Source organism: Spermophilus citellus (assembly GCF_964194105.1).
Source record: "Spermophilus citellus genome assembly, chromosome: 17".
Lineage (NCBI taxonomy): Eukaryota > Metazoa > Chordata > Mammalia > Rodentia > Sciuridae > Spermophilus > Spermophilus citellus.
In genome coordinates, this window is record NC_138199.1 from 65,981,969 (window position 1) to 66,001,763 (window position 19,795).

At 36.8% G+C, this 19,795-nt stretch overlaps 1 protein-coding gene across 9 annotated transcripts in view; it reads left to right on the forward strand.

Annotated features, from left to right (window-relative positions):
* Nucleotides 1–19,795, forward strand: part of CEP112 (centrosomal protein 112) — a gene marked incomplete at both ends in the record, with an annotated part of 491,423 nt that overhangs the window by 204,229 nt on the left and 267,399 nt on the right. For all 9 annotated transcript variants that reach the window (XM_081273022.1, XM_081273019.1, XM_081273024.1 and 6 more), the window contains one exon: nt 10,221–10,328. In XM_081273022.1, coding sequence (XP_081129148.1) covers nt 10,221–10,328 — 108 coding nt within the window. The remainder of the gene's footprint in view (nt 1–10,220; nt 10,329–19,795) is intronic.

Below are 19,795 nucleotides of genomic sequence, written 5' to 3' on the forward strand. Positions count from 1 at the left end.
TTTAAAAATATTAAATAGACAATTTTTTTCTAGTAGATGGACACAATGTCTTTATTTTATTTTTATGTGGTGCCAAGGATCGAACCCAGTGCCTCACAAATGCCAGGCATGTACTCTGCCAAGTGAGCCACAGCTCCAGCCCGACTAAGTTTATTTTTAATTTATCTTTTGTCTTTTTCTTCTCTTTTCACTTTTTCTCATTTTTCTTCATCCGTAAGTTATCCTTAAGATATTTTAGACTCAAAATAATGTTTACTTTTATCGAAAAGTCATATTGTATATATTTATGGTGTAGGATGTGATATTTTGATATATGTACACTATGTGGATGATGAAAATAGGCTAATCAGCATATTCATCACCTCACTTATTTTTTGTGGTGAGACATTTAAAATTCACTCTCTTACCACTTTTGAAATATACATTATTAACTATACTTTCCATACAACACAGTTGATTACTTGAGCTTATTCCTTTTATCCAAACTGAAACTTTGTTCCTTTTGGACAACATCCCTCTATTCCTTCCTTCTGCTCTTCTGCTAATCACCATTGTACTCTTTATTTCTGTGGGTTTAGTTTTTTAGATCACACCTATAATATGATGTCATGAAGTTTTGTCTTTCTGTGTCTAGCTTATTTAATGTGATGACTTTGTTTTAGTCAGCTTTTTTGCTTCGTGACTAAAAGATCTGACCAGAACAATTTTAGGAAGAAAAGTTTATTTGAGGGCACACAGTTAAAGAAGTCTTAAGAAGACTGGCTCCATTCCCTGGGGAAAAGCTGAACCTCATGGTGGAAGAGTGAGGCAGAGGGAAGCAACTCACATGGTAGCCAGGAAGTAGAGAGAGTCCACTTGCTAGATACAAATATATACCCAAAGCCATATTCTAATTCTCATCTCTTCCAGCCACACACTTCCACTTCAATTTCCAGTCAATTAACCTCTATCAGGGGATTAAATCACTGATTGAGTTGAGACTCTTACAACCCAATCATTTCTCCTCTGAACCTTCTTGCACTGTCTTACAAGTGAGCTTTTGGGATCCTCCAGATTCATCCATGTTGTTACAAATGACAGAATTTCCTTCTTTTGAAGATGGAACAGTATTCCATTGTGTATATAAACGACTTTTTATTTGTCCATTTATTCACTGAGGGATATTTGGGGAGATTGTATATCTTGACTACTGTGAATGATGCTACCTAGCCTGGGGGTACAGACATCTCTTCAGCATATTGATTTCAATTCCTTGGCATATATATCCAGTAGTCAAAGGGGAGTTCTATTTTTAGTTTAAAACAAAAAAACTCCATACTGTTATCTATGATGTCTGTACTAATTTACATTTCCACTTACAGTCTGCAAAGATTTCGTTTTCTCCACATTCTCTACCAGCACTTGTTATCTTTCACCTTTTGTTGTCTTTTATCATTCCAGCAGGTATGAGATGGTAGTTCATTGTGGTTCAGTTTGCATTTTTGTGATGATTAGTTATGTTGAACATTTTTTTAATGAACCTGTTGGCCATTTTAATGTTTTGAGAAATATCTGTTAAGTCATTTGTCCATTGTTTAATGATTGGGTTATTTGTTTTTCTTGTAATTGAGTTGTTTGGAGTTTCTTTTACATATTTTGGATATTGACCCCTTTATCACATAGATGATTTGCAAATATTTTCTCCCATTCTGTAGGTTGTCTTTCATGCTGTTGATTGTTTCTTTTGCTGTGCAGAATTTTTTTTTTTTAGATATAATCCCGTTTGTCTCATTGCTTTTGTTGCCTGTGGTTTTTAAAAATATTTTGTAGTTATAGTTGGACACAATACCTTTATTTTGTTTATTTATTTTTATGTGGTGCTGAGGATCGAACCCAGGGCCTTGCACGTGGTAGGGGAGCGCTCTACCGCTGAGCCCCAGCCCCAGCCCTGTTGCCTGTGCTTTTATTGTCATATCCAATTGGCCAAGACCAATGTTGAAAAACTTTCCTGGTATGTCTTTTTGTGGTTTTACTGTTTATGGTCTTATATTTAAATCTTTCATCCATTTTTGAGTTGATTCTTGTGGATGTCCTAAGATAAGGACCCAGTTTTACTCTTCTTCAGAACAGACAGTTTATCAACAACATTTATTGAAGACATTGTCCTTTCCTCATTATCTGATGTTGGTACTTTTATGGAAAAATCAATTGATTATAAGTGTGTGGGCTTATTTCACTATTCTGTATCTTTTTCCATTGATCAGTGTGTCTGATATTTTGCCAGTACCATGGTGTATTGATTAGTGTATGTTTGGATGTCTGGTAGTGTGATGACACCAGCTTTGTTCTTTTTGTTTAAGATCACATTGGCTATTTGGGTCTTTTGAGGTGTCATAAAAATTTTAAGATTGATTAATCTATTTCTGGAAAAATGACATTGGAATTTTGATAGGGATTTCATTGAATCTATGGATTGTTTTTGTTAGTATGATGTTAATGTTTGGATATGAGGTGTCCCCCCAAAGCTCCTGGTAATGCAAGAATATTCAGAGGTGAAATGGTTAGATTATGAGAGCTGCAACCCAATCAGTCCATCCCAGTGTGAATGGACTGACTGGGTGGTAACTGTGAGCAGGTGGGGGTACTGCTTGGGGAGATAGGTCACTGCGGGTATGCCCTGGAAAGGTGCATCTCCTTTGTGGTGCCCTTCCCCCACCATCTCTCTCTCTCTCACCCTCTCTCTTTCTCTCCCTCCCCACTCCCTCTCTGGTTCCTGAACCTACCATGAGCAACTTTCCTTCCCTAGGCCCTTCCTCCATCATGTGCTGCCTCACCTTGGGCCCAGAATGAATGGATTCAGTAATGGATTCATTAGTTAAACCTTGAATAAAGAAAATGTAGCATATATACTCAATGGAGTATTTACTCAGCCATAAAAAGAAAGAAATTATGTCATTTAATGGTAAATGGATGGGATTGTAGAACATGTTAAGTAAAATAAACCAGTCTCAGAAGGTCAAGAGTTGAGTGTTTTTCTCTCATATGTGAAAGCTAGAGAGAAAGAAGAAATGTTTTTAAAAAAGGAAATCTCTTGAAAATAGAAGGCAGGCGAGGAGAAGAGATGAGAAAGGGGAAGAACTGTGGAATGAAATTGACTGAACTATGTTCTGTGCATGTATGAATACATTACAGTGAATTCTATTTTATGTATAACTGTAATGTACCAATTGAAAAATAAATTAATAGAAGAAAGACTAATCAAGGGAATTGGGGGAAGGTGGAAGGAGGTAGTACTAAGGCTCAAAAAGGAACAAATTATGTTGTATACATTTATGAATATGTTAAAATGTACCCAACAATTATGTATAACTATATGCACTAATAACAAAGAAAATCTACATGACTTCAGCTCCCTTAGATTTGTTAAAATTTGTTTTATGGTCTAACATATAATCTATTCAGGAGAATGTTCCATGTGTACTTGAGAATAATTTATATTATGTTGCTATTGAATGCAGTGTTCTATTAGGTCCATTTGGTCTAAAGTGGAATTCAAGTCCAAAGTTTCCATACTGCTTTCTTTCTAGATGATCTATCCATTGCTAAAAGTGAAGTCTTGAAGTCCTGTACCATTATTGTATTGCAGTCTACTTCTCATTTCAGATTGATTAATATTTATTTTTCATATTTAAGTGCTCTGATGTTAAGTGCATATATACTTACAATTGTTATATTCTTTTGATAAATTGACCTCTTTATCACTATATAATGACTTTCTTTGTCTCTTTTTACTTAAATTCTATTTTGTCTGATGTAACTATGGGTACCTTTACTCTCTTGGTTTCCATTTACATTTAATATCTTTTTTATATCTTTCAGTCCATGTTCTTAGATGTGAAGTGATCCTCTTATAAGAGGCATCTTTTTTTTATAAATTGATTCAGCCACTATGATTTTTTGAAGTACACGGGGTATCTCTGTCTTTTGATTGAGAATTTAGTCTATTTTATATTCAAGGTAACTATTGATAGGTAAGAACTTGTTACTGCCATTATGTAAAAGTTTTTTTTTCTGGCTATTCTGTAGATCCTTTGATCCTCTTTTCTTCTCTCCCTTTGTGGTTTGATGATTTTCTGCAGTGACAAACACTGAATTCTTTCTTTTTGGATTTCACTTAATGACTATGGACTTTTGCTTTGTGGTTGCCATGAGGAGTAACAAATAGAACATCATAGACTGTTTAAGCCAATAATAACTTAATTTTTATCACACATAAAAGCACTTCACATTTATTTTACCTTCCTACTCCATTTCATTTTTTGATGTCATAATTTACAACTTTTTTCTAATTTGTATCTCTTAACAATTTATTATAGTTAGAGTTACTTTTAATAGCTTTGTCTTTTAACCTTCATATAGGAGATAAAGTTACTTTGCATACCACCATTATAGTACTGGAGAATACCAAATCTAACCATGTATTATTTTTACCAGTGAACTTTTTACTTTCCTATGCTTTCTGTTATTGATTAGCAGCCTTCTCTTTAAGCCTTTAAAACTCCCTTTAGCAATTCTATCAGACAGGCCTAGTGGTGCTAAACTTCTCTAATTTTTTGTTTTTCTGGGAATATTTTATTTTCTTCTCATTTCTGAAAGATGGTTTTTCAGGTAAAGTATTTTTGGTTAATAGTTTTTATTCTTTCTCACTTTGAAATAAAATATCACTCTGTCCTGGCCTGCAATGTTTCTGCTGAGAATTCAGCCAATAGCCATAATGAGACCTCCTTGTAGGTGATATGAGCCTTTTACTTTTAAATTGTTGATGGACACAATATCCTTGTTTTATTTATTTGTTTATTTTTATGTGTTGCTGAGGATCAAACCCAGTGCCTCATATGTGCTAGGCAAGTATGCTACCCCTCAGCTACAACCCCAGCCCAGAGATATGAATCTTATCTCTTCCTGTTTTCAGAATTGTCTATTTTTGATGGTTTGATTTGATGTATCTCAAATTGATAGAATTTCTCATTGGGCTGGATTTAGAAACATCTGAGTTACCTGTATCTGAACATTGACATCTTTCCCTAGATATGGGAAATCTTTAGCTTTCGTTTTCTGAAATATCATTTGGGTCTGTTTTCTTTCTCTTATTCTCGAATTTCTATTGTACAAAAAGTTAGGTTTTTTGATGGTGTAACATAATTCCCACAGGGTTTCTCCATTCTTTTTCATTCTTTTTTCCTTCTCTGACAGGGTGATTTCAAATGTCCTGTCTTTGAGCTCACTGATGGCTTCTTCTGCTTAATTGAGTCTGAGGGTCAAGCTTTCTATTGAATTTTTATTTCAGTTATTATATTCTTTATCTCTAGAATTTCTGTTTTTAAAAATTTGTTTTTTTCAAACTTATAATTTTGTGTATTGTTTTCCAAATTCATTGAATTTTTATCCAGCCATATTTTCATGTAATTCCATGAATTTACTTAAGAGGATTATTCTGAATTCTTTGCTAGTCATTTCATAAATCACTATTTCTTGGGAGTTCAATGTAGGAGTTTTGTTAAGTTTCTTTTGGTGGTATCATGTGTCCCTGATTTTTTTTTTTTTTGGTATTCTTTATGTCCTTGCCTTGGAGTCCATGCATTTGAAGAAGCAGCCACCCCTTCTAGCCTTTGTGTGTGTGTTCTTGGGATGATATAGACCTTCACACTCAAATCTATCCTGGGGTTCTGGGTAGGATATCTGGTAGTGACTACTACTACCTAGTAGTAGGTAGGCCTTTCTGTTGTTTTTCCTAGTTAGGCTAGTTTTCTGCCTGGGCTCTGAGGTTAGATAGGGCTATTGGCTGTATCTTGCAGTCCAGTGAGATCACTAGTTAGGCTCTGTGGTCAGTGTCAGTGTCTGTCAGGGCTCTTCAGTCACTTCTGATCAGGTAGGGTTGTAGGCTGCATTCCTTGAAAAGGTAGAAGTATTGCTTGGAATCTGTAGTTGGACAGGACTGCAGGCTGTACTCTTGAGGCTGGGAAAGTCCTCTTGAGTTTCTTTCAGCTTCTTGGCATGGGCAGGACCAGAGGCCATGCTTCACAGTTATGTGCATTCATGGGCCTGCCTCCTTTGGCTGGGCTTTAGAACTGCGCAGGGTTATTGCTTGATCATAAGGGTCAGGTGGGGTTAGATACTGGGCTGTGCAGATGTGTGGGAACATGGGTTTTCTTTATGGCATGGGGAAGCCTTATACAGAGCTCCTAGATTGAACATAATCACACCTCAGATGCCCAAAATTGGTAAATCCAGATATAACCTTAAAAATTAAATGACTGAGGAACAAAATGGAGTGGTATATCAGGTAGTGTGAAGAGCAAAAGGTTGTTAGAACCAAGAACAGCCAGACTTGTTTGGTAAATGCCAGTGATACTGTAATGCGCATTGCTGATGATAGGTTAGAGGCTTAGTATTTGGGGGGTATGATCTTTTATATTTTTATATGATCATCTATAATGTAAATACTCCATACTTCACTATAAGAATCAGAAACTGAAATGTATTATTTTTTAGGTAACAATACTGAGTAGTAGTATGCATTTTGTTCTCATGCAGTAAAACTGGTTGTTTGTCATTGAATATCTTTGTTCTTGGAAGCTTAATCATGTTTGAATAAATGCATTCGAATTTTTAAATGTAACATGAAAAACTGTGGGGAAAACACTTTTCATGGTTCATTTCCTCTTATATTCATGTTTTCACTAATCTTAATGCTTACCAAAGGGTAACCTGAAAGATGGCATTGTGTACAAGTGAAAAAGAACAAGTAGCTCAACAGACCAGTGAAGCAGAATAATAAGGAATATAAAGTAGCCTGTGATAGAATGGTTGTCACATTAACTTACAATTGCCTCAGAAAAAAAATATTTTCCTAAATCATACCCAAATGGGCAGGGGTAGAAGGACAAATGAAATGCTGCAATACTGTGAAGAAATGGTTCTATGTTCATGTTATTGATAAGGAGAGCTTTTAAAATACTGGTTGTAAGAACATCTCTTTCCTGTCACATAATGAAAAGATATCTGATGTGATCATGGACAGAGTGATAGGAAAAGTAATATTCCATCACTACTTTATTTATTATATATATATATTGTGAAGAATTTGACAATAAAGATTGAAAATGTACATTCAGCAAATCTTGAACTAATTCAAGTATGCTGTCTTTTTTTTTTCTTCATTATTTATTGAATCCCTATGTGTACCAGGGATTGTGCTAAATGGTTGAGATACATAGTGAACGTGGGGCTACGTTACAGTGGGGAAGGTGGACATATAAACAGCCTTAAAGAAGAAGTCAACTCTGTAGTGAACCTGAAGGTGATATATTCTATGCGGCAAAAGAACAACAAAGCTGGAAATGGGGACTGGGTGAACTAGGGGACAAGGGGGGTGACACAACGAAGTTAAAAATGGGGTGTCTGGGAGGCCTCAGTATAATGGTAACATTTAAGCAAAACCTTAAAACTTTGAGAAAGAAGCCATGTGAATACCTGGGGGAAAGCTTCTAGGCCCTCCAATGAGAACAAGGAGGCAGGTGGTAGTGGGACAGTGTAGAAGGGAGGATCTAGGAGTGGGAATTGGCAGTGGATCATGGGAGCCCTGAGGCATGAATGGAGTCTTTTACTTTTTTTTTTTTTAATAATAGCTTTGTTGAAGTACAGTTAACATGTTAACAGTTTGCTCATAAGTACACAATTCAGTGGTTTTTAATGTAGTCACAAAGTTGGGCAACCATCTTCAAAATCAATTTTAGAACATTTTAATCTCCCTAAAAAGAAAGTGCATGCTCCTATCCTTAAACCCACCCTATCCCCCATCTCATTTGAAGAAATCAGTAATCTGTTTTCTGTTTCTATGGAATTGCCCACCCTGGAAATTTAATATAAATGTAATTATATAATGTGTGGTCTCTTATGATACCTACCAAAAAATGTTTTCAGGGTTCACATGTGTTGTAACATGTCTTAGTGCTCCTTTACTATTCATAACTGAATAATATTCCATTGAATATACTGTATTTTGTTTGTCCACTCATCAACTGATGGACTTGGTTTATTTCCTTCTTGGGTCTACTAAGAATAATATTAGTATAAACATTTGTATGCTAATTATTTGTGTGTAGATGTATGTCTTCATTTCTTCACCATGATTGGAATTCTTAGGTCACATGGTACCTTCATGTTTAACTCTGTGACAAATTGCCAGACTGTTTTCCTATTTGCCTATATCATTTTACATTCCCACTAGTAGTGTTGCAGGTTCTGATTTCTCCACTTCTTTACCAATAATGCTTGTCATTATTTGTCTTTTTTATTATAGCTATTCTAAAGTGGGTGTGAAGTGGTTTCTCTTTCCTTTTTTTTACCTTTTTTAATTGATTTTTTAAAAAAATAAATGACAGCGGAATGTATTTCAATTCTTATTACATGTATACATCACAAGTTTTCATATCTCTGGTTATATATAAAGTATGTTGATACCAATTCGTGTCTTCAAACATGTACTTTGGGTAATGACGTCTATCACATTCCACCATCCATGCTAATCCATGCCCCTTCCCTTTTCCTCCCACCCCTCTGCCGAATCTATCCCTCCCATGCTCCCCCTCCCTACCCTACTATGAGTCAGCCTCCTTATATCAGAGAAAACATTTGGCATTTTTGGAGGGGGGTGGATTGGCTAACTTTAATTAGCATTTTCTTCCCCAATGGAATCTAATTACCTGCAAATGCCATGATTTTATTCTCTTTTATTATTGAATAAAATTCCATTGTGTACATATGCCACATTTTAAAAAATTTATTTATCCACTGAAGGGCATCTAGGTTGGCTCCACAGTTTAGCTCTTGTGAATTGTGCTGCTATAAACATTGATGTGGCTGTGTCCCTGTAGTATGCTGTTTTTAAGTCTTTTGGGTATAAACCAAGGAGAGGGATAGCTGGGTCAAATGGTGGTTCCATTCCCAGATTTCCAAAGACTATCCATACTGCTTTCCATAATGGCTGCACCACTTTGCAGTCCCACCAGCAATATATGAGTGTGCCTTTTCCCCTACATCCTTGCCAACACTTATTATTGTTTGTCTTCCTAATAGCCGCCATTCTGACTGGAGTGAGATGATATCTTAGAGTAGTTTTGATTTGCATTTCTCTAATTGCTAGAGATGATGAACATTTTTTTCATATATTTGTTGATTGATTGTATATCCTCTTCTGAGTAGTGTCAGTTCAGGCCTTTGCCCATTTGTTGATTGGGTTATTTATTTTTTATTTTTTTGGTGCTTAGCTTTTTGAATTCTTCATATACCCTAGAGATTAGTGCTCTATCTGATGTGTGAGGGGTAAAGATTTGCTCCCAGGATGTAGCTCTTTGTTCACCTCACAGATTGTTTCTTTTGCTGAGAAAAAACTTTTTAGTTTGATTCTATCCCATTTATTGATTTTTGGTTTTAATACTTGCACTATAGGAGACTTACTAGGGAAGTTGGGGCTTAATCCCACATAATGAAGATTAGGGCTTCCTTTTTCTTCTGTTAGATGCAGAGTCTCTGGTTTAATTCCTAGGTCCTTGATTCATTTTGAGTTAAGTTTTGGCATGGTGAGAGATAGGGGTTTAATTTCATTTTGTTGCATATGGATTTCTAGTTTTCCCAGCACCATTTGTTGAAACATGCTCCAGTGCATGTTTTTGGCACATTTGTCTAATGTAAGATAATTGTAATTTTGTGTTTGCCTACTGATAATGATTTGATCATCTTTTCAATTCTTTTTTGCCATTTGTGTATCTTCTTTGGAGAAATGTCTATTCAGATCCTTTGCCAATTTTGAAACTGTATTAATTGTCCATTTATTATTGAATTGTTAAATTCTTTATATATTCAGAAATAGTTGCATCTATTAAGCATGTATCCCTTGGTATGCTTAATACAATCATATTGAATAAAATTTGAGTGACCATATTATATTTCCATTATACTGTTGTTATGTTAGAATATAGTCAGCTACATACCAATTTTAATTTTCTCCTTTAATTATTAAGCTGTATTTAAATAAATTAATGTTTCATTGTTTTCACCATTAAAATAATCATCAAAATTGATGAGTGTTTAAAATCTATTATTCTAATGAATGAACAATTTTTTATAATATGGAACATAGTTTAAAATATGTTAAACTTGATTTTTTTAAAATTTTATAGATGGAAAAAGTAGAAGCAGATCTCACTAGATCCAAGACTCTACGTGAGAAACAGTCTACGGAGTTTTTATGGCAACTGGAGGATGTCAAACAAAGATATGAACAGCAGGTTGGTTGTTCATTTTGTGATACCATTTAACTTTGTAAAAATTATTTTTAGTAATAGATGGACACAATGCCTTTATTTTATTTATTTTCATGTGGTGCTGAGGATTGAAACCAGTGCCTCATACATGCCAGACAAGTGCTCTACCACTGAGCCACAACCCCAGCCCACCATTTAATTTTTTTAAAAAAATTTAAATTTCTTTTAATTAGTTATACATGGCAGTAGAATGCATTTATGTACTTTGATATATCATACGTAGAGGGGATATAATTTTTCTTTTTTCTGAGTGTGCATGTTGTAGAATCACATTGGTCATGTAGTCACATATATACATAAAGTAATAATGTCTGTTTCATTCTACTATATTTCCTATCCCCACCTCCCCTCCCTTTACTTTCCTCTACCTGATCTAAGGTAACACCATTCTTATCTAGTACCCCCCACCTTATTGTGAATTAGCATCTGCATATCAGAGAAAACATTTAGCCTTTGGTTTTGGGATTGAGTTATTTCACTTAGCATGGTATTCTCCAACTCCATTCATTTACTGGCAAATGCCATAATTTCATTCTTGTTTAAAGCTGAGTAATATTAAATTGAATATATATACCACATTTTCTTTATCTATTCATCTATTGAAGGACACCTAGTGATTCCATAGTTTAGCTATTGTGAATTTAGCTGCTATAAATATTGAAGTGGCTGCATTACTGCAGTATGCTGATTTTAAGTCTTTTTTGTAAAAAATGAGGAGTGGGATAGCTGGGCCAAATTGTTGTTCCATTCCAAGTTTTCTGAGGAAGCTCCATACTGCTATCCATAGTGGTTGTACCAATTTGCAGTCCCACTAGCAAAGTATTAGTGTACCTTTTCCCCCACATCCTTGCCAACATTTATTGTTGCCTGTATTCTTGATGATGCCATTCTCATAGCAGTGAGATGAAATCTTAGTGTAATTTTGATTTGCATTTCTCTAATTACTAAAGATGTTGAACACTTCTTCATATATTTGGTGATAAATTGTATTTCTTCTTCTGTGGAGTATCTGTTCAGTTTCTTAGCCCATCTATTGATTGGGTTATTTATAGTTTTTGGTGTTAAGTTTTCTGAGTTCTTTATATATCCTAGAAATTCATGCTTTATCGGAGGTATATGTGGTAAAGATTTTCTCCCAAACTGTAGGCTCTCTCCTTACATTATTGTTTTCTTTTGCTGAGAAGAAGCTTTTTAATTTTAATCCATCTCCTTTATTGATTCTTGATTTTACTTCTTGCATTTTAAGAGTCTTGTTAAGGAAGTCAGACACTAGGCTGAGACGGTGAAGATTTGGACCTACTTTTTCTTCTGTTAGGTGAAGGATCTCTGTTCTAGTGGCTAAGTATATGATCCATTTTGAGTTGATTTTTGTGCAGAGTGATAGATAGAGGTTCAATTTTATTTTGCTACATGTGGATTTCCAGTTTCCCCAGCATCATTTGTTGAATAGGCTCTTTTCTCCAGTGAATGTTTTGGGCACCTTTGTTTAGTATAACATAACTGTATTTATGTGGGTTTGTTTCTGTGTTCTCTATTCTGTACCATTGGTCTACAAGTCTATTTTGGTGCCAATACCATGCTATTTTTGTTACTATAGCTCTGTAGTATAGTTTAAGATCTGGTATTGTGATGCCTCCTACTTCACTTTTCTTGCTAAGGATTACTTTGGCTATTCTAGGTCTCTTATTCTTACAAATAAATTTTATGATTGCTTTTTTTATTTCTATGAAGAATGTCATTGGGATTTTAATAGGAATTGCATAAAATCTGTATAACACTTTTGGTAATATGTCCGTTTTGACAATATTAATTCTGCATATCTAGGAGCATGGGAAAGCTTTCCATCTTCTGAGGTTTTCTTGAATTTCTTTCTTTAGTGTTCTGTAGTTTTCATTGTAGAGGTCTTTCTTTTTTTTATTGGTTGTTCAAAACATTACAAAGCTCTTGACATATCATATTTCATACATTAGATTCAAGTTGGTTATGAACTCCCAATTTTACCCCATATACAGATTGCAGAATCACATCGGTTACACATCCACATTTTTACATAATGCCCTATTAGTAACTGTTGTATTCTGCTACCTTTCCTATCCTCTACTATCCTCCCTCCCTTCCCCTCCCATCTTCTCTCTCTACCCCCATCTACTGTAATTCATTTCTCTCCTTGTTTATTTTCCCATTCCCCTCACAACCTCTTATGTGTAATTTTGTATAACAATGAGGGTCTCCCTCCATTACCATGCAATTTCCCTTTTCTCTCCCTTTCCCTCCCACCTAATGTATCTGTTTAATGTTCATCTTTTCTTCCTGCTCTTCCTCCCTGCTCTGTTCTTAGTTGTTCTCATTATATCAAAGAAGACATTTGGTATTTGTTTTTTAGGGATTGGCTAGCTTCACTAAGCATAATCTGCTCTAGTGCCATCCAATTCCCTGCAAATTCCATGATTTTGTCATTTTTTAGTGCTGCGTAATATTCCATGGTGTATAAATGCCACATTATTTTTATCCATTCATCTATTGAAGGGCATCTGGGTTGGTTCCACAGTCTAGCAATTGTGAATTGTGCTGCTATGAACATCGATGTGGCAGTATCCCTGTAGTATGCTCTTTTAAGGTCTTCAGGGAAAAGTCCGAGAAGGGCAATAGCTGGGTCGAATGGTGGTTCCATTCCCAGCTTTCCCAGGAATCTCCATACTGCTTTCCAAATTGGCCGCACCAGTTTGCAGCCCCACCAGCAATGTGCAAGAGTACTCTTTTCCCCACATCCTCGCCAGCACTTGTTGTTGTTTGACTTCATAATGGCTGCCAATCTTACTGGAATGAGATGGTATCTTAGGGTGGTTTTGATTTGCATTTCTCTGACTGCTAGAGATGGTGAGCATTTTTTCATGTACTTGTTGATTGATTGTATGTCCTCCTCTGAGAAGTGTCTGTTCAGGTCTTTGGCCCATTTGTTGATTGGGTTATTTGTTTTCTTATTGTTTAATTTTTTGAGTTCTTTGTATACTCTGGATATTAAGGGTCTATCTGAAGTGTGAGGAATAAAAATTTGTTCCCATGATGTAGGCTCCCGATTTACCTCTCTTATTGTTTCTCTTGCTGAGAAAAAACTTTTCAGTTTATGTAAGTCCCATTTGTTGATTCTTGTTATTAACTCTTGTGCTATGGGTGTCCTATTAAGGAATTTGGAGCCCGACCCCACAATATGTAGATCGGAGCCAACTTTTTCTTCTATCAGACGCAGAGTCTCTGATTTGATATCAAGCTCCTTGATCCACTTTGAGTTAACTTTTGTGCATGGCGAGAGGAGGGGATTCAGTTTCATTTTGTTGCATGTGGATTTCCAGTTTTTCCAACACCATTTGTTGAAGATGCTATCCTTCCTCCATTGCGTGCTTTTAGCTCCTTTATCAAATATAAGATAGTTGTAGCTTTGTGGATTAGTCTCTGTGTCCTCTATTCTGTACCATTAGTCCACCCGCCTGTTTTGGTACCAGTACCATGCTGTTTTTGTTACTATTGCTCTGTAATATAGTTTGAAATCTGGTATCGCTATACCGCCTGATTCACGCTTCCTGCTTAGAATTGCTTTTGCTATTCTGGGTCTTTTATTTTTCCATATGAATTTCATGATTGCTTTATCTATTTCTACAAGAAATGCAGTTGGGATTTTGATTGGGATTGCATTAAACCTATAGAGAACTTTTGGTAATATCGCCATTTTGATGATGTTGGTTCTTCCTATCCATGAACAGTTTATATTTTTCTGTCTTCTAAGATCTTCTTCTACTTCTCTTTTTAGGGTTTTGTAGTTTTCATTGTATAAATCTTTCACCTCTTTTGTTAGGTTGATTCCCAAGTATTTTTTTTTTGAGGATATTGTGAATGGAGTGTTTTTCCTCATTTCCATTTCAGAAGTTTTGTCGTTGATATACAGAAATGTCTTTGATTTATGTGTGTTGATTTTATATCCTGCCACTTTGCTGAATTTATTTATTAGTTCTAGTGGTTTTTTTGTAGACCCTTTTGGGTCTTCTAGGTATAAAATCATGTCGTCTGCAAATAGTGGTAATTTAAGTTCTTCTTTTCGTATTTTTATGCCTTTAATTTCTTTTGTCTGTCTAATTGCTGTGGCCAGTGTTTTGAGAACTATATTGAATAGAAGTGGTGATAGAGGGCATCCCTGTCTTGTTCCAGATTTTAGGAGGAATTTCTTCAATTTTTCTCCATTGAGAATGATGCTAGCCTGAGGCTTGGCATAGATAGCTTTTACAATATCAAGGTAAGTTCCTGTTATCCCTAGTTTTTCTAGTGTTTTGAACATAAAGGGATGCTGTACTTTGTCGAATGCTTTTTCTGCGTCTATCGAGATGATCATATGGTTCTTATCTTTAAGTCTATTGATGTGGTGAATAACATTTATTGATTTCCGTATATTGAACCATCCTTGCATCCCAGGGATGAATCCTACTTGATCATAGTGCACAATTTTCTTGATGTGCCTTTGAATCCAATTCATCAGAATTTTATTGAGGATTTTTGCATCTAGGTTCATCAGAGATATTGGACTGTAGTTTTCTTTCTTTGAGGTGTCTTTATCTGGTTTCGGAATCAGGGTGATGTTGGCCTCATAGAATGAATTTGGCAGAGCTCCCTCTTTTTCTATTTCCTGAAATAACTTGAAAAGTATTGGTATTAATTTTTCTTTAAAGGTTTTGTAAAACTCCGCTGTATACCCATCTGGTCCTGGGCTTTTCTTGGTTGGAAGTCTTTTGATTGCTTCTTCTATTTCATCTATTGATATTGGTCTGTTTAAGTTGTTTGTATCCTCCTGACTCAGTCTGGGCAAATCATATGACTTAAGGAATTCATCGATGTCTTCACTATCTTCTATTTTATTGGAATATAGGTTTTCAAAATAATTTCTAATTGTCTTCTGTATTTCTGTAGCATCTGTTGTGATATTGCCTTTTTCATCCCGTATGTTAGTAATTTGAGTTCTCTCTCTTCTTCTCTTCGTTAGCATGGCTAGGGGTCTGTCAATCTTATTTATTTTTCAAAGAACCAACTTTTAGTTTTGTTAATTTTTTCAATAGTTTCTTTTGTTTCAGTTTCGTTGATTTCTGCTCCGATTTTAATTATTTCTTGCCTTCTGCTACATTTGCTGTTGTTTTGCTCTTCCTTTTCTAGGGCTTTGAGATGGAGTGTGAGCTCATTTATTTGTTGGTTTTTCCTTTTTTTGAGGAATGACCTCCAGGTGATGAATTTCCCTCTTAAAACTGCTTTCATTGTGTCCCATAGATTCCAATATGTTGTGTCTGTATTTTCATTTATCTCTAAGAATTTTTTGATTTCCTCCTTTATGTCATCTGTAACCCGTTGATCATTCAGTAACATATTGTTCATTTTCCATGTGATGTAGGATTTTTCCTTCCTTCTTTTATCATTGATTTCCAGTTTCATTCCATTATGATCAGATAAAATGCATGGTATTATCTCCACCCCTGTATATTTACTGAGGGATGCCCTATGGCATAATATATGGTCTATTTTTGAGAAGGATCCATGTGCTGCTGAGAAAAAAGTATAGCCATTTGATGATGGTTGATATATTCTATATAAGTCAGTTAAGTCTAGGTTATTGATTGTGGTATTGAGTTCTATAGTTTCTTTATTCAACTTTTGTTTGGAGGATCTGTCCAATGGTGAGAGAGGTGTGTTGAAGTCTCCCATAATTATTGTGTTGTGGTCTATTTGATTCTTGAACTTGAGGAGAATTTGTTTTATGAATGTCCCAGCACCACTATTTGGTGCATAAATATTGATAATTGTTATGTCTTGTTGGTGAATGGTTCCTTTTAACCCTTTTATCCCTTTTGATTAATTTAGTCTTGAAGTCGATTTTATTCGATATGAGGATGGCCACCCCTGCTTGCTTACTAGGACCGTGTGTGTGGTATTTTTTTTCCCAACCTTTCACCTTCAGCCTGTGTATGTCTTTTCCAATCATATGTGTCCTCGAGGCAGCATATTGTTGGATTTGTTTTTTTAATCCATGTTACCAGCCTATGTCGCTTTATTGGAGAGTTTAAGCCATTAACGTTTAGAGTTACTATTGATGTATGGTTTGTACTTCCAGCCATGTTTGATTATTTATCTTCTTTTAGTTTGTTTCTCCAAGGTTAGCTTTCCCCCCGCCCTCTGACTTTATAGAGGCACTTCCCACTGATGGTTTTGGTTATTGTTTTTCATTTCTTCCTCGTGTAATGTTTTGCTCAAGATGCTTTGCAATGCTGGTTTTCTGGCTGCAAATTATTTTAGCTTTTGTTTATCATGAAAGATTTTTATTTCGTTGTCGTACCTGAAGCTTAATTTTGCTGGATACAGAATTCTTGGTTGGCATCCATTGTCTTTCAGTGTTTGAAATACGTTGTTTCAGGATCTTCTCGCTTTCAGCGTCTGTGATGAAAAATCCGTTGTTAACCTTATTGGCTTACCCCTGAATGTGATCTGCCTCCTTTCTCTTGTAGCTTTTAATATTTTCTCTTTGTTCTGTATATTGGATAACTTCATAACAATGTGTCTTGGCGTTGGTCTACTGTGATTTTGTGTGCTCGGTGTCCTGTATGCATCTAGAATTTGTATATCCGTTTCCTTTTTTATTTCTGGAAAGTTTTCTATAATTATTTTATTCAGAAGGTTACTCATTCCCCTGGTTTGAATCTCTGTACCTTCCTCTATCCCGATGACTCGTAGATTTGGATTTTTTATGTTATCCCATATCTCTTGGATGTTTTTCTCGTGATTTTTAACCAGCCTTTCTGAGTTGGCTAGGCTCTTTTCAAGATGATATATTTTGTCTTCATTATCTGACGTTCTGGCTTCTACTTGCTGCACTCTGTTAGTGATACTGTCAATTGAGTTTTTAATTTGGTTTATCGTTTCCTTCATTTCTAGAATTATTGTTTGATTTTTTTTATAATCTCTATCTCCTGATAAAGATGTTTAACTTCTTCTTTTATCTGTTTATGTAATTCATTTTCAATGTGTTCTTTCACTGTTTGGATTTGCTGTCTCGTATCCTCTTTAAGGTTCCATTCCATCTGTCTAAGGTGTCCCTTGAGTTCTTTATGTGACCATTTTTCTGCTGACTCTAGGTCCTCCTGAATATTTAGGCTGTCCTTCATTGTTTGTAGTCCTTTTCTTCCTTGCTTTTTTATGCTGCTCATGTTACTTCTTGTTCTGTTTGACTGCTGAGTTACTGTTTACTCTTATAAATTTATTTGATGCTTGGGAGGAAAGATATTAGAAGGGCAGGGAAGAAGTCACTAAAGAGAATGAGAGTAGGCAGGTAGAATTCAAGGAAGGGGGAATAAGAAAATTGAAAAGAAATGAAAAGACAAAAGAAACAAAAACAAACAAACAAACAAAAATTAGAAAATAAAGAAAGAAAAAAAAAATTTTACAAAAATAATAATGATAATAAAAAAATTAAAATTAAAAAATAATAATAATAAAATAAAAAAATTTAAAACAAAAAAATTAAAAACATTAAAAAAAGTTAAAGAACAACAACAACAAAAATTGAAAATGAAAGAAAAAGGAAAAAAAGAAAAAGAGAAAAAATGATAATAATAATAATAATAATAATAATAATAATAATAATAATAATAATGTAGTCCTAGAGTTCGATTAACTTCTCTTCCAGTAGGTGCAGCTGTGCCCACTGGGTCCAGCTTCTCCTCTCAATAGGTGGAAACCAATCACTGTGCAGCAGCTCTTCCTCCCAGGCTGGGCGGGTCTCTAATCCTGAGTGCCTAGGGGCTTCTTTTGTGTTTCCGCAAACCAGGCGGTGCTCACCTGTGTCGCTCACCACATTACTGGCTACACGCCAGGTCTGCTGTTCCTGGGAGCCCTGTTTTCATGGACACCTGGGCTCACTCTCCCTATTTGCCTCCTTCAGACCCTAAGTTTGTAGAGCTTGGGGCTGAGAACCCCCAGCGAATTTGCTTCCCCTCCGGTAGCCACGTCCTGGTAGCTGGTGCAAGAGACCTCAGCTGTCAGCACTTGTGGGAGCGGTAGCCGGGAGTTCCGCACCGCGAGTCCCGCACCACTCCTGATTCCCTCGGTCTGGCTATCGCGCTCATAGGAGAGCTGGGAGGGGCCCTTAAGGTTTCCCCCGACGTGTGGAGAGAGATGACTAGGGGATTACACACCTGTCTCGCTGGTTTTAATGCAGTTATCTCCTCTGCCCGTGATGTCAGTTCTCTGCCAAGGTGGTATCCCATGCAAATGGTGACCGTTCGTTCCCTATGCCGGGTGACCAATGCAACGGGTGGGTCCTGACTATCTCTCCCAATCCCCGTTTGAGTACTGTGGCCACTGCCTATGAAGGCTCCGTTGGCTTTTACCTCTAAGTTCAGAAGGGCCGACCAGTTATTTCACCGGGATCGTTAGTGCTGAGTCAAGAGAAGCAGGCGAACCGGAGCTTGAATGTAGCCAATCCGTGCTCAGTGTGTGTTTTCTGAGGGGCCCAGACTGTACGCCCCAGATCCATGTCACCTCAGCATTGCCTAGTGATCCTGAGCAAACAGCCTTTAAATAATTTACAGCTCCCTATGCCTGCGCAGTTGAAGAAGTCAGAGACTTGATCTCTCCGCGCCTGCCGCCATGTTAGATCTCCTCAATGATATTCATGTTACCCTTATAGCTTCCTGGCATAAGCAAGATCTTAGGACTATACAAACTGCTGCTTATTATTTCTAGTCCAGATTTCTAGAAATGAAACCCTGCTGCTGTCGCCTCCACCTCTGAGCCGCGCTCACGGGCACCGCGCTCGTCCGCAACCTTAGCGGCGCCACCGTGGCCTCCGCTGCTCCTTGGCCTGGTGCCCGGCTCCCGGGGCCCAAGCGGCTGCCGCCACGGCTCTCTGGCCCCTCCTCCGGAGCATGGGTCCCCTCTCAGGGGGATGCAGAATGACCCCAGAGCAGGCTCTGTCCCAAGGTGCAGCGGTGAACAGGCGACCGAGGCGCTCGAGGTCGTGGTCCAGCCTTCGGAGGACAGGGCTCGGCTCGCAGCCCAGTTCCAGCCTCTAGATGCAGCTGCTGGACAATGTAGACAGAGCCATCAAGACAGCAAGCAGAAAGCAAATGGCTGCTCCCGCGGAGTGGATTTTCGGCCCCGAGACCACAGCCCAGCCAACAATCCCAATCCATAAACTCTCCCAGTATAGAAAATATTAAAAAAAAAAAAAGGCGGGGTGCACTGAGCTTTCTTTGCCTCAGGTACTTAAATCCATTGCTGATTACACATTCAGCTTCTCTGCCGGGAGCGAAGTGAAAGAGGAAGCCGAAGGGCGCAAAGCGCCCGTGGCTCTGTCCGGGAGCCAAGCGTCTCTTTTTTCAATCTCTTTGTTCTTTCTGCTGCTT